Source organism: Penicillium griseofulvum, assembly GCF_001561935.1.
Source record: "Penicillium griseofulvum strain PG3 chromosome Unknown contig_87, whole genome shotgun sequence".
Taxonomy (NCBI): domain Eukaryota; kingdom Fungi; phylum Ascomycota; class Eurotiomycetes; order Eurotiales; family Aspergillaceae; genus Penicillium; species Penicillium griseofulvum.
In genome coordinates, this window is record NW_024467474.1 from 101717 (window position 1) to 114916 (window position 13200).

Here is a 13200-nt window from a genome sequence, read left to right on the forward strand (position 1 = left end):
TCCATACGGAGCACTCCATATTGAACGGTTGTTTGTCCTTCGTGGCGGACTCGAAATATACCACGGGCGATCGGTTCCCCCCTGCATCATAAAGAGACAAAGCAAAGCCCTCGGGTGTTAGGGCCTGTTGATTTCGACCGTTTGTCGCCTCTTGGTCGCGAAGTGCTCGCGCGCGATGCGACCCTTGCGACACCCTGAACGAGACACCCTACCCAGTACTATAACCAACGATATCTAAACGCCAGTCGAATTCACAAAAGCGACCGTGGATGCTCTAGGTCTCCCTGAGTGTGCTGTTTCCGAGATGCCGGGCGTGGAAGTGATGGGGTCGTCGGAGGATTTGCAAGCATTCAAAAGGCCACTCCTAAGGTCTCACAAGACGCTCCCTCGGCGGGGTGTAATTGTTCCTAGCATCGAAGTCATCCAACCGGTCTCCCCGGATCAGGATGGGAAACATAGAGCGACACCGTCGCTTCCCTTGACACCGCCGGGTGCAGGCCACGAAGAACTCGTGGTTGACGAACGAACACCCCAGAGAATGAATTCTTCTCTGTCAGATATGCCGGTTTCTGGGATGTTAACCCCTCGCCGTTCCTCTAAGCCTCCGACCCCAGATGTGACGCCTCCTCGAACAAGCTCGGACAAGCGACCTACCTTGAACCAGTTTGGTTATTTCTCCTCGTCATCTCGCGCCGATTCATTCCAAACGGCTTTGGAGAGTATCTCACCGGGAGAAGATATGACCACCCCGGTCCACATGTCTCAGACTGCGACCCCCACTGCGAAACAAAGGAGGCAGCCCTCAAAACCACCCGCCTCAATTGGACATATTTCACACTTGACAGATATAAAAAGATCACCGCCATCTACTTTTCAACAGTATAGCGAAACTGAATGCGATACTAGATTCGAGTCTTTCGATGGGCATTGGGCCGCAAACCTGATCGATGGGTCGCCAACACCGTTAGTCGGAAAGCGAAAGTCTGCACAGAATCACACTCAGCCAGTCAATGACTCAATCTCTGCGAGAGATGCGCTGGATGTAAATCACCTTGATGTGTCTTTGATGAGAGAGAAAAGCCGACGGGACCGCGTTAATGGTGTGCAAGAAGCCCAAGCAAGTCCTTCAATGGAGCTGTTCCGTGAGAATATTGGGTCATCATCATCGGAGGGTTTGGCAAAATCCAGTAGATCGGACGCCCGTCCTTTGTCGGTCATCTCCTCGACGTCCACCGTTGAGGCTATGATAATCGACTCCCCAAAACGAGCCCAGCGAATGCTCCGGCATACCGAAAAGAAAAGCTCTCTGCGGTCTGCCAGCTCTCCCATCCCAAAATCTGAGCGTACATCTTATGGCTCCATCCCTGAATCCCAGCACCGCCTGGTTCACAAGGCTGCTCGCATTTCTGATCAGGATTTTCGAAGCAGCACACCGGAGACTTCTTTCTCCGCCAAGACCAGGAACAGTGTAATACAGCCCAATGTCGAAACTATCAACGTCGTGGTCATACCGGAGAGAAGGTCTTCTCTAAATTCCCGTCCTAACAGCCATGCTTCTTCCAAACTTGGTTCTCAGCGATCAAGCCGTCGTCCTCCGACAGCATCAACTGGCCACACAGATATCCCGGTGCAAAAGAGACGCACTGTGTCTGATTCAGTGTCGGCCCGATCTCGATCTCGCGAGGCCGATCCGAGGGGTTGCTCCATGGAGAGGCCTGTCATCCCAGCCCGGTCCTCATCGCTTTCTGCGCCGACCAGTCGGAACAATTCTCGCACAGCTTCTCTCACCTCTAACAGCCTGCGAAGTCGTACCACGGAGCGTCCCGTCATACCGCCCCGAAGCTCGTCGCTTTCTGCGCCAACGAGCCGGAACAATTCTCGTGCGACTTCCCTTACTTCAGACAGTCTACGAAGCCATAACTTAGCCATGGAGTCCGAGATACGGAAGAGTCGTGAGCATCAGCCGGTGTCCCCGCCTCGCCACAACGTTTTGGCTTCGCCTGATCGCCGTAGCCTACTCGAGGCTCCCAATATGCGCAACCTCTTTGTTAGCTCCGATGATATGGCAACCCTGCGTCCTCCCTCTTTGCCTTTTACCCAGGGCTCGGTTCCATCGTCTTCACCGGGTCCCATCGAAATCCAAGAGGCTACAGCCGTCAGTCTGTTCGCGCACAACAACCGATCGCTGCTGCTTGTTGATCCTCGGGTACAAGCCTCCTCGAGGGGCCCGTTCCAAGCGCTTGGGATTTCTTATGATTTTCCCCAGCCCCCTCGCACACCCGACAATCCACCACAGATGGCAATGTTTAATGCAGACTCACCTTTGACAAACCCACGCCCTCCCCCCAAGCCCCCATCCGCCGCACCTCTCCCCCCGCTTCTATCACATGAAGCTCAGGATGAGAACAAAGGCCTTGGTCGACGATGGAGTTCCGTCCGTCGTACCTGGAGCGCACGCCCTAGGTCGGATTCCTTCAGCAATATGGCGCGGTCATTCTCAATGAAATCGGCCAAGAACCGAACCGCAGGAATGGAAATGGATAGTCGTCAGCATCCGTTTTGGCGACCCCGTGGCTTCTGGGAAGACGTGCCCAGTTCCCCAGAGAAAGAACCCTCGCCGACGCGACAACCTTTGCCGCGCACAGATGAGCCCTTGGTTGTGAACAACTCTCTAGGCCTACCCCATCGACGCATCATCTTTGACGGCCCGCCTGCTCTGGCGCGTCGCAGCCCAGAAATGAGACGCCTGTTCAATGGAATGGCTAGCAACGGTAGCTTGGTTGACCAAGGCATGTTCCGTACGGGATCCCCGTTACACTCGAGTCGCTTTCGGTCTCTCTCTCGCTGGGGACTTCGGCTCCAGTCGATGTCATGGCGTAATGTACGGACTCGCCTACGACGTGTGCGTCAGCGACGAGACGAGAGAAAACGGGCTGTCCGGAGGGAAGCCCTGAAGCAGAGTATCGGTGGCCCTGTCTATGTGGCATCTAGCACTACAGCAGAGGTGGCTATGAGATGGCCTAAATGATGCCCTTTCCCCCTTTTCGCATTTTCTTCACGTATTTATGATTGGATATGTTTCACGCATTTCAAACACTCGCCCGACGATTTCACGATGCATTTGGTTTTTTGGTTTTTGATATTCGATGCCCCGAGATGATCTTTTGATATGAGATCTATGATGATTACGAAACACGAACCCATGATGATGATTCTATTGTTTTTATTGCTTTATCTCTACTTTTGTTATCTCAGTTGTACCATTAGCTTGTTCTGTTTACTTCAAGCATACACCCGTATCGAATTTCCAACCAGTTCATCAGTCCAAGACCGAACAGGGAAAGCTGCCCCTTACCTTCACTTGTGTGACATAAGATGGCCTATAAAGCAATACTATCTTGGCTGGATGTAAGCGAGTTCATTGAGTAATGTATTAGTATCTGATTCACACGGATTTGAATGTGCTGTATGGAAGCATGTCCAATTTAGCATCAAATTATACTGCCATTCTAGGAAAGAAAAGTAGTAAGGACTAGGTGGTATAAGGCAGCCGGCCATTGAAATGGCCATATTTATTCTCTAACCAAATACGGGGTATCTAAAAATCATCCAGCTCATTCCAACCAATATCAGCGCCTACCACCCCAGTAGACATTGCCTCTCCCCTTCCCCCTCTTCCCACGTCCACGTACACTCGACCGGCCCCGAATAGCCATAGACCCATACTCCGTCTCGCGCTCCACTCGTTGTGTCATTTGCTCAGCTGATTCATATTCCCTGTCTGCCCCTGAATCCAGTTCATCATCTACTGACTGTGCTGCTAGTCTCTCGCGGCTGTGTTTCAGCATCGCTTCCCAAGTCGGTGGGTCAAGGAAGGGTTGTGGCGGCATAGAGAATGAGACTTCAAAGCGTGGGGTCTGGGCCTCGTAGTCTTCTTCATCTTTAACTGTGTTTTTATTACGCTCGCTTGAACTGGGCTTATTTCTTTCTTCGGTGGCCTCTTCGTATGATTGTTTGATGATTGTTTCTGCGGGGATGGCGCTAGGATTGAGGACTTTGGATACCTTGGAACCTGGCCTGTTGGATGGTAAAAGAGTGCGCTTATGTGGGATGAGTAGAGCCCGAGATTTCTTGGAGGAAGTCGATGCAGCCATGATTTCGAACTTCATGTAGAGACAAGGATGAAGAGATGAAGTTGAAACAGTTGGAGATAAGCGGAGTCGATGTCTTATCAGCTTATCGGGAAAGACGCCAAGACAAATTGTATACATTTTATTTGGATGTTATAAGCACTACGTTAATTGAAATGAATATGTCCCGGCTGAAACATCAGAATTCCATCTGCTTCCATTGGTGTGTTTCCATATACCCCGGTACGCCGCCTTGATATCCTTGCTAGCGTTTGCGCAAAGCAATCTTTAGCCCGAAATTGGGCACATAAAACTCCTCGAATGAAAGCGAGCCAGTGAAGGGAAGAGAAGCCGAATTAGGCAGGAGTATATCATACTGATTCAGGATATGCGCAAAGGCGAGTTTCATGAGTGCGCTAGCCATCCATCGTCCGGGGCTACAAACACGAGCAAACATCAGCCGACAGGATCCGGGCGGTTGGATTTGAAACTAGGGCATGAAAAGAAACAAGGCCAGCCAGAAATAAGACATACCAGGCATGTGCACCCATTCCGAAAACCAGATAGTCAGGACTCAGATCGACCAGCCGGGAATCCTTGGCTCCAGCTGCTGCACGCTTGACGAACCGGAAACCGTCGAATGCGTCAGGGTTTGCATAATGCTCGCTGGATCGTTGGATTATTCCACTTGGGACGGCAACGTGGGAGCCCTGCTTGAGTGTAATGCCTGTTCCGCGTACTGGGTCAGCTTGTTATCCTGCTTGCTTGGTAATATGTTTGCAAGAACAGACCGTTAGAAAGTTTGAGGTCAGTGACGCAGACCCGGTGGGCGGAGACTGATATTCCAAATCATTGCATTAGCCATGCACACGTGGGTGAGAGGTTATAGACGTACGTGCTGAAGGCGGATGCAGTCGCTGGCACTCCTTCAAGAAGCTATCCATCAAAACCATGTTATCACAGGCTGGAACGGTTGGTCCCATTTCGGAGAAAATTAGATCAATTTCCTCACGCAGGGGTGCAACATATTCGGGCCGTCGAGCTAGCTCAACCAGGGCACCGTAAAGACCCTATTGGTGGTTAAATCAGCAGATTGCAGGACTATGACATGTGTATGGAGTACTTACATAGGACGTGGTGTAGATAAAGGCGAATTGCAGAAGCAGCATCTCACCTATCACCTCTGCATATGTCCATCGCTCCCGAAGAACACTGCTCTCATACAGCCATTGGAAGATTTCAACCTATAGATTGCTCAGTCATAGTGTCATTGGAGGAAGGAGGAAGGGGAGACATCGATACCGGATCGTCCGATTCATCGATATTGGTCTCGCTAGGGCCGCTGCCATTGAATATCTCTGCGTGATATTCTGCTGCACGTGCATCGAAGTGCTTGAGCAAAATCTTACGCGAGGCGTGCATATCCCAACTAGTCCCAATAGTGGCGAGGCGGCCGATGAGCCCACCAATGTAGCTGTTTTGGTGTTAGTCCACATGAAATGAAATTAATGAAGCATCTGACTCACGGCTTTAGGTAATCTGGAACAAGAAATTGTACGCGAGTGGTCACTATCATCCCAAGTATGTGGTCCTTGACAGCTTTGAGATATTCTTCATTCTGAGAAAGCCGTGGACCGACAATAGCAAAGCTGCCGCTGCGGGCTACGATCGAGTATGCCAGGTCAAAGCAGCCAAAGTTGCATTCTAATGAAAGACGTTAGAGACCATCTCGCCTATCAAGTCGAGTAACGCTCACCTCCGTCTTTGAACTCTAGGGTCTGCAACTGTGAGATAATTGCTTGATTCATAGCGGGCATATACCGATGCAGGTGTTTATAAACTGTGGCACGAATTAGACCAGGCGTAGTTTTAGCAATTTTTGGCCATCCCATTCCCTTGGGGAAATAGCCAGGCATAACATGAGAAATTTGGAGGAGCTGTAGAAGAATATCAGTTAGCCTAAGCATGGAGAATGAAGTTGTACCTGAAAGTCTGACCTGATCAATCCATGGCTCGGGGGAGACAATAGTACTCCGTTTATTTCTTAGTTCTTCAATCAACTCTGGTTGGCATAATATGACCTGACCGAAGCGGAATGTTCGCGGGATCTCGAACAGGCCGTTTCTGAATTGTTCGTAGCCTTTCTTTATGATACCCGGCCCATTCACGACAAACTTATACTGCTGGTATAAGATCGAGAAGCAGCCTTTGCGTGTAGGGAAAGGAACGTGGCTCTGGCGGTTTATCAGCATGTGAATTTGTATTCTTGGTTATCATTAGATATATCACCAACGTTAGCCATGAGATAGGAATTAAACACCAAAGAAGCCGCAACAATAGAGCAAAAGATAAACGGGATAAGTAGACACAGCATTATAGCGGAAACTCGAGGTTCCACCTCGGTCCAATAGAGGTTATAAAGGAAAGTCATGTTGTTCTAAAGGAGCGATGGGAAAAAGATGAAATGGACAGACCGAGATTATATAGGTTTCCAGCAAAATAGGTGAGATGGGAGAAAAGCAATAACATCATTGTGTCAAGTTAAGATTACTTATACGGAGCGAATCTGTCGCAAAAATAACTCAATGTGATATAGGTACATAAATGCACCGGACTTTTATAAATGCATGAGGCTATGCAGAATTTTCTTTTGATTTTTGAGCAAATATAGCATCATATGGGAAAGGAACCGACATAGGAACCCATAAAAAATATAGACGGATATGAAAAAGAACATAAACTCACTGGAAAGTATCAGGGATGGAATGTGTGGTATAATGATACAAGACAATGCAAGCCACGCCTGCAACCTTGAGAGAAAAAAAGAAGAAAAAAGGAGCCATAACGCCAAGTGATTATTAGGCAGGCCAAGTTATACGATACTCTGGGATTCTATCCCACCCATTGTGGAGTATGAGTAAGGTAAGTCTACCAGACCATCAAGAAGCCAGTTCAATGGATCGAAGACTTCGTAATTAGGTTCAATGAAGACACTTGGAAGTCCGGTAGGTTGGGTTGTGGGTGGTTGTATCCCAAGACTAGCCTGGGATAGCAGGGGTGCTGGAGCAAGGCTTGGATCATTTCCAGAGATTCCAGGTGTTATTGTAGATGTGTGTACAGGCCCGACAGATGAAGTGCCCGAAGAGTCGGCTGCCGAGTCAGGATTTGTGGGATTTTTCAGATAGGCTAGAAAGGTTAGAGACTTGGTATTTATACCTGAGATTGTAAATGGATACTGACCTTCAATGTTTCGGCCCTTAGTCCTGGCATCCTCCCGCCAACGCCATACAGAGTCGAATAGCAGAGACATGCTCATTCGGCAACGTACTTTGAGCCGCAGGGAATCATCGACGTCGGTACTATTGTTAGACCGCTGAGTTGCCCCTCCCAATCTCCACATCTGAGCCAACACTTCAGCAAGCCGTTCGGGCAGATCATTGCTGGACGCTGACACCCCCCGAATGGCCCAGATCGTACGGTTGAATAGGTGCTTGGTGTATTCCATGTCTATGTGAGAAGCGAAAAAGCTCTTGCACAGCTTCAGAAGGGTGCAACCGGCGGCAACCATCATCTGGTAGACATAGTATGGGGTGTAAGAGAGAACTGGGCCAACATCGGTCTCGAGGTTTAGGACAACTTCGAGGAATGATGTCGTCGCGACATACAGAGATAAAAGGCGTTCGCGGTAATTCTTAGTGGTTGGCTCATCAAAGAATGCCGAAAGGTGCAAATGAAGGTTAGCAGCACGGAGGAACAAGTCAGTAATACCTGGCATTGTTAGTAATGCATCCTGTATATCCATCCCCACTTGAAGTTCGGAAGCTTACAGTCATTATGCGGTTTGAGCTGTTCTTCCAATTCGTCAAAGTCTCGTGACAGGAAGGAAATCATAGTCGAGCGTTCATGGTCACTGGTTAAGCCGACAGGATCACGTCGATTTGTGTAAAGCGCGCGGGTAACTCTATCACAAAACTTTTCGATCTCCAATCTTGGCCTTATATCTTCAGGAAGCTTGAAGTTCGGGTCATGTGAATCGTTCGAGGACAATGTCCAGTCGTAAAGAGTAGATGATGGCTGTCCATAGCCGGTGGAAACTCTGCAAAGGAAAATGTAAGACAAGGGCGAGCAGCAATTGACTAAGATTTTGTACATACCTCTGAGCAACAATATTGCAAATCGCCCACGTTCGCACCTTGTCTCTCAATTCATCCTCGATCAGCTCTACTCGGAATTTACTAAAGTCCTGAGTGTGAGAAGGTCGGTGGAGACCAAGCTGCATGGCAACCTGTACCATCATTCCACATAGCATGAAGGTTGGATCTGTTGAGGTGCTGCTTGTCGGGAACGGCCATGAGCATAGCAGAGCGAGAGCTTTGACAACATGGTAGCTTTGAGGGATATCTGCTAGAGTGCTCCAGACCAGCCGGGTGACAGGACCAGCGAGGGAATTCAACAAATTCGAATCGCCTTGATAGCGTCGCGCACCGACACTGATGATAATCCAGAAAAGCAACAAAGAGGAGCTATGATAATCCTCGGGAGAGAGGCTCCGGTCCAAAAATGGAAGGAAAGGGTGGTAGTATGTGAAGAATCTGACAGGAACAAGTTAGGATTAATCACAGAGATCTGACAGATGAGGACTCACATATTAAACAGCTCCGTTACTTTTTCTGGAACAACCATAACATCCTCAATTCGTTTGATTTGTCCGCCATTCCTCATGAAGTTGGTACCATCGAAGCCCGAACGAAGGTCCAGGAGGGAGGCGACAGCTTCTTGGGATCCCATGTACTGATCTGCAGACATGGCCGACGGGGTTTGATAGACTGCGGGACTGACTTGATTCGATTCTTGCTTGGGTGTCAATTGTCCTGCGGTCAATGCTCGTTGCTGGTTCATTGCAGGGGCAGGTTGGCCACTAGCAATTTGCTTTCTGAGCTCCATTATTTCCCTCTCCATTTCCGCATTGCGACTGCGCTTCCCCACACGCTTGAAGTTAGACTCAATTTTACAATCGAGCCTCAGTCGCCGACATCGCGAACAATCGGTCCATGGATCTTGAATCACATCGCATCGGAGCTGTGGCAACCCGAAAAAGATTAGTCAAGCTGGAAGATCGCAAGGACTTTGCGATAATATGCGAAACCTACCTTCTGCTGTCGACATTCATTGCAAGCGCGCTTCACTGGCTGACGTCTCTTCTCCTCGCGCGCATCGTTGTCATCCATATCCTCCATACTTCCGGGAGAACTGTCGATCCCCGCAATGGCCATATTGCGTTTGCGACCATGCACGCCATCGGCGGCAACTGAGACAGGTAACTGATTTGGACCCGCCATTACGGGACTGGTGCCAATAGAAGCATTATCAATACTCGCAATCGGTTCAAGAGTTTGGGCCTGGCCCTCTCCGATGCCGTTCGACCGCCCGAGAGAAGCCAGGCTGAATGACGTTTTTCCTGGTCGAGATCTCGGTTTCGAATGGCGAGAGAGCTTCGGACGGATTCAAAGACACACGAGTTAGGTCTTAGTCCGGACAGTTTTGGTTCGGTTCTTTCTTTTTCCTTCTTGTATTTCTCCAGCAAAACCGTCTCAACTTTCTTCGGTTTCTCACGCGGTGAGCGCACTTCTTCTCGGAATCACGATGACTCAGCGCAGAGGGGCATACCACGTGATATTATATGGCCCCATATTACACGTGACCTAGTTATCTATCACGTGATGGGCTGTACATTGAGAGGATTATTTCCATATTGCTTTTCATAATAATTGCACAGGTACGTGCAAGCATATGAAAAAAAAACACTAGAAAGACACTAGAAACCTTCATGTACAAACCACACCGAATCCCCACATTTGATCAGCAAAAGTAAGCCTTGGAGCGGATAAAAGCCACCGAGGCAGTATGGCAGTGCAACCGCGCCCGGCTCCGCCTTGTGTTTGTGTATCCAATCTAGTATGAGATTGAAGAAGACCTCTTCAGATTACTGGCTTGGGAGTAAATGAAACCATTCACTACTTCGTAAAAGCTTCCTTTATATTCCGAGGCTCGGGCAAATATAGTTTTTATTCAGGGCAATCGGTGGCTATCGTCATTCGTACTTCTCGTTTAACTTGTCCATCTTGGGTCATGACAGACCAGGAGCTGCATCTGAGTGTACTCAGATACGAAGCTACTTGATCATCAACTGATATAAAGGCCTACCCAACCACATCTGTCAGACTCACCAACAACTTACACTTTCTTCACAACTTACTGCGTCTATCGAACACCAACATGGGTGTGTCAACGGACAAAAAGCCCAAAGACCCACCAAATAAATCGGAAGACAACGGTGAGTCTTCCAGTGCGCGGCCACCTTCCTATTCGGCCGACCAGGTCGAGCAGCCACCACTAGAGCTGCCGAAGCTGAATCTGGGCGCCCACCTACACACATCTTCTTTAACTACTGTCACCCGTGATGAATGCGTTGCACATCTCAAGCTTCTGGCTGTGCTTGCAGACCTGCGAGATACTATCTCTAGTGATGATGGGCTCTTTGGTATCAACGATGCCGAAGCTGAAAGATTCCCAAATAATCTGAATGAAGCACGCGCTCGTATTCGCGAAAAGCGCTGGGCCGTATATACAGCACGTGCAGTCGATCGGTACACCAAATGGTGGTCTACTGGCCTTCCTCAATCAAGACAGATGGCGACTATTGAGGACTTGGAAGATATTCGCTATGAAAACATTCTTACTTGCGATACTAGAGTCGGATGGAGCATAGAAAATCTGCCCCCGTTAGGTAAGTGTATTAATCCTCAGGCAAAAAGACGATTCACTGATTACCCTATAGATATTCTAATGGTCTGGCATGCTCATTGTCTGAATCCTCGGAACTACCTTGAGGATTGCATTCGATATGGCAAGATCAGTACGTGGGCAACGGGGTTTCCATGGGAAGTGATAGATCGCTGCATCAACAACCATACAATGGAATATACGGTTGCTGAAGAAGGTCAGCAACTGTTCGAGCAGAAAATGAATCTTAAGTGGAACAATCTGCACGACCAGCCAACCAAGAAAGTCATCTGCCCGTGCTGCCAAAGGGCGACCTCTGTCCCGTGGACAGATGCTTACTTTGGGGCCAGTCTCTTCAACGCCTTCAAATATGGAAATGGCTACGCCGACCATTCATTTAAGGTGGAATGCGATGGCTGTCAACGCATAATTGACCATGAGAGGCTCAAAGTAGAAAAATTCCGAAAAGACGTTGCAGCAACCCTTTATGAAGGCCTTCCTATGCCCGGGTCATTCATCAATCTTTATGGAATTCCTACGCGCCCATCTCCAACCCTCTCCAATGGTAGGATCATTCGGTATAAGCTATTCCCAACACGGGTCGTTCTGGCCGCCGGAAAGGAGTTGATGGAATTCACTGATGCTCGAGTCGGTCGGTGTCTAAACATCACCCAGTTGAAGGATCGATTTGGGTCGTCCCACATTCTACGCGATAGAAATGTGTTGACTTTTGCCCTCGGTGACAGCGCTGGTACTATCTGGCCCACCGAGAAGGTCCACATCCGACGGATGATGTCTCGATACTGGGATAATCTCGGCCCCTTCGCGCTAGACCTTGTCGGCGCTGTTATCAGACAAGGGACCTTCGTGGATAAAATGGACCAAATCGACTGGCTCCATTCACCAACAGTCTTCAACACCATGGACCGGCTGATAAAAAAGTACGAAGTGTTCTTCAAGATCATGATGGAAAACCCAAAGAATATGGCCGTCCCCACACTGGACGTCGACCTAGCCTGGCACACACACCAACTCAACCCATCACGATACTACACATACAGCACAATTCGTCCAACAGCCGGTGGTGTCCACGTATTCATCGACCATGACGACAAAGTCGACGAAGGAAAACTCTCCGACGGCTTCGCCTGGACCAGCAAAATGTACCGCCGTGCCACCGGCGGCGGCATATACAGCGAATGCTCCTGCTGGTACTGCGAGGCGACACGAGCACCAGATCTGTATGACCGGATGATCACAGTTGGCTCAGCCTCTCGCGCCAGAACCGCTGCAGACAACTTGCACGATCGCCCGGATATCTCATCCGACCCAAACAAGAACCCACATATATCGTCGCACAATGCTGTCCGGCCAGTATACCTGTACGCGAGTGAGAGGTCCAAAGGCCTGCAACGCATACGTCTACAGACCGACTACCAAAAGGCTGCTCGGCGAGCTGAGAAGCGAGGCCGTCAACGCTCTAACTCCAAATCTGCTAACCAGAACGACGCTTATCTGTACATGCCGTATGCATATGGTTACCCCATTGTGATGCCGTACTATGCACCGTATATGATGGACCCGTCTATCAACTGCGAATCGTACGCAAGTAACCCTACCTGCATGAATATTACGCCAAACGCCGCTGGGAACTGCTGTTCCGGCACATGTGGTAAGTTGTTCCTATATCCTTCTAGAAGTATGGAGTGACACTGACTTTTCAAAAGGCGGTGGGGCAGCTGCAGGTAGCTGTGCAGGAGTTAGTAGTAAGGGAGGGTGTGGTGGTAAGTCTTTTGGACTTCGGTATACTGCAATGAATGCTAATGTGTTTCCTATACAGGCGGATCTGGTGGCGGCTGCGGAGGATCCAGCGGCGGTGGTGGAGGTAAGCCTTTCCATTGCATTTGATATGGGAGTATACACTGACTTGGTTATTTAGATGGCGGCAGCGGTGGCGGCAGCGGCGGTTGCGGAGGAGGAGGTGGTGGTGGTGGAGGAGGTGGAGGAGGCTGCGGTGGTGGAGGTGGCTGCTAATTCAAAGAACGACTGCTAATACCCTTATTTGCTTTTTTTTTTGGCTTTTGCTTATATTCTTTTATGCCCATGATGGTCAATTCCTTGGTTTTTTACTCAACTCGCTCCTCGAGTTATGCTTGTTGCTGAACAGTCTATAATATACACGATCTGCTTGATTTAGGCCTCATACCCAAAGCTCTTGCAACTGTCTCCTGATGAATTTCACTACCATATTTACTCTTAAGTATCCTATAAGAAACAATGACAACAG

General features: G+C 49.2%; 4 protein-coding genes across 4 annotated transcripts; 2 read left to right on the plus strand and 2 right to left on the minus strand.

The window, feature by feature from the left end:
* Positions 1 to 304: 304 nt before the first annotated feature.
* Positions 305 to 3028, plus strand: PGRI_039580 (uncharacterized protein; the record flags this gene model as incomplete). Its single annotated transcript, XM_040791671.1, has 1 exon — positions 305 to 3028. One exon carries the CDS (start codon positions 305 to 307, stop codon positions 3026 to 3028), a length of 2724 nt encoding a protein of 907 aa, XP_040645243.1.
* Positions 3029 to 3629: 601 nt separating this feature from the next.
* On the minus strand, positions 3630 to 4169 carry PGRI_039590 (uncharacterized protein; the record flags this gene model as incomplete). Its single annotated transcript, XM_040791672.1, has 1 exon — positions 3630 to 4169. One exon carries the CDS (start codon positions 4167 to 4169, stop codon positions 3630 to 3632), a length of 540 nt encoding a protein of 179 aa, XP_040645244.1.
* Positions 4170 to 4395: 226 nt separating this feature from the next.
* PGRI_039600 (putative C6 transcription factor (Leu3)) lies at positions 4396 to 9469 on the minus strand (the record flags this gene model as incomplete). The annotated part of the gene is made up of 15 exons (XM_040791673.1): positions 4396 to 4567; positions 4665 to 4857; positions 4922 to 4966; positions 5026 to 5200; positions 5258 to 5374; positions 5433 to 5604; positions 5657 to 5834; positions 5887 to 6067; positions 6128 to 6364; positions 7063 to 7316; positions 7371 to 7898; positions 7958 to 8226; positions 8285 to 8722; positions 8776 to 9119; positions 9281 to 9469. 15 exons carry the CDS (start codon positions 9467 to 9469, stop codon positions 4396 to 4398), a joined length of 3492 nt encoding a protein of 1163 aa, XP_040645245.1.
* A 937-nt stretch (positions 9470 to 10406) lies between these two features.
* PGRI_039610 (uncharacterized protein) lies at positions 10407 to 12966 on the plus strand (the record flags this gene model as incomplete). Its single annotated transcript, XM_040791674.1, has 5 exons — positions 10407 to 10917; positions 10969 to 12585; positions 12641 to 12672; positions 12754 to 12798; positions 12853 to 12966. The coding sequence occupies 5 exons, from the start codon at positions 10407 to 10409 to the stop codon at positions 12964 to 12966; spliced, it is 2319 nt and encodes a 772-aa protein (XP_040645246.1).
* Between the last annotated feature and the right edge of the window lie 234 nt (positions 12967 to 13200).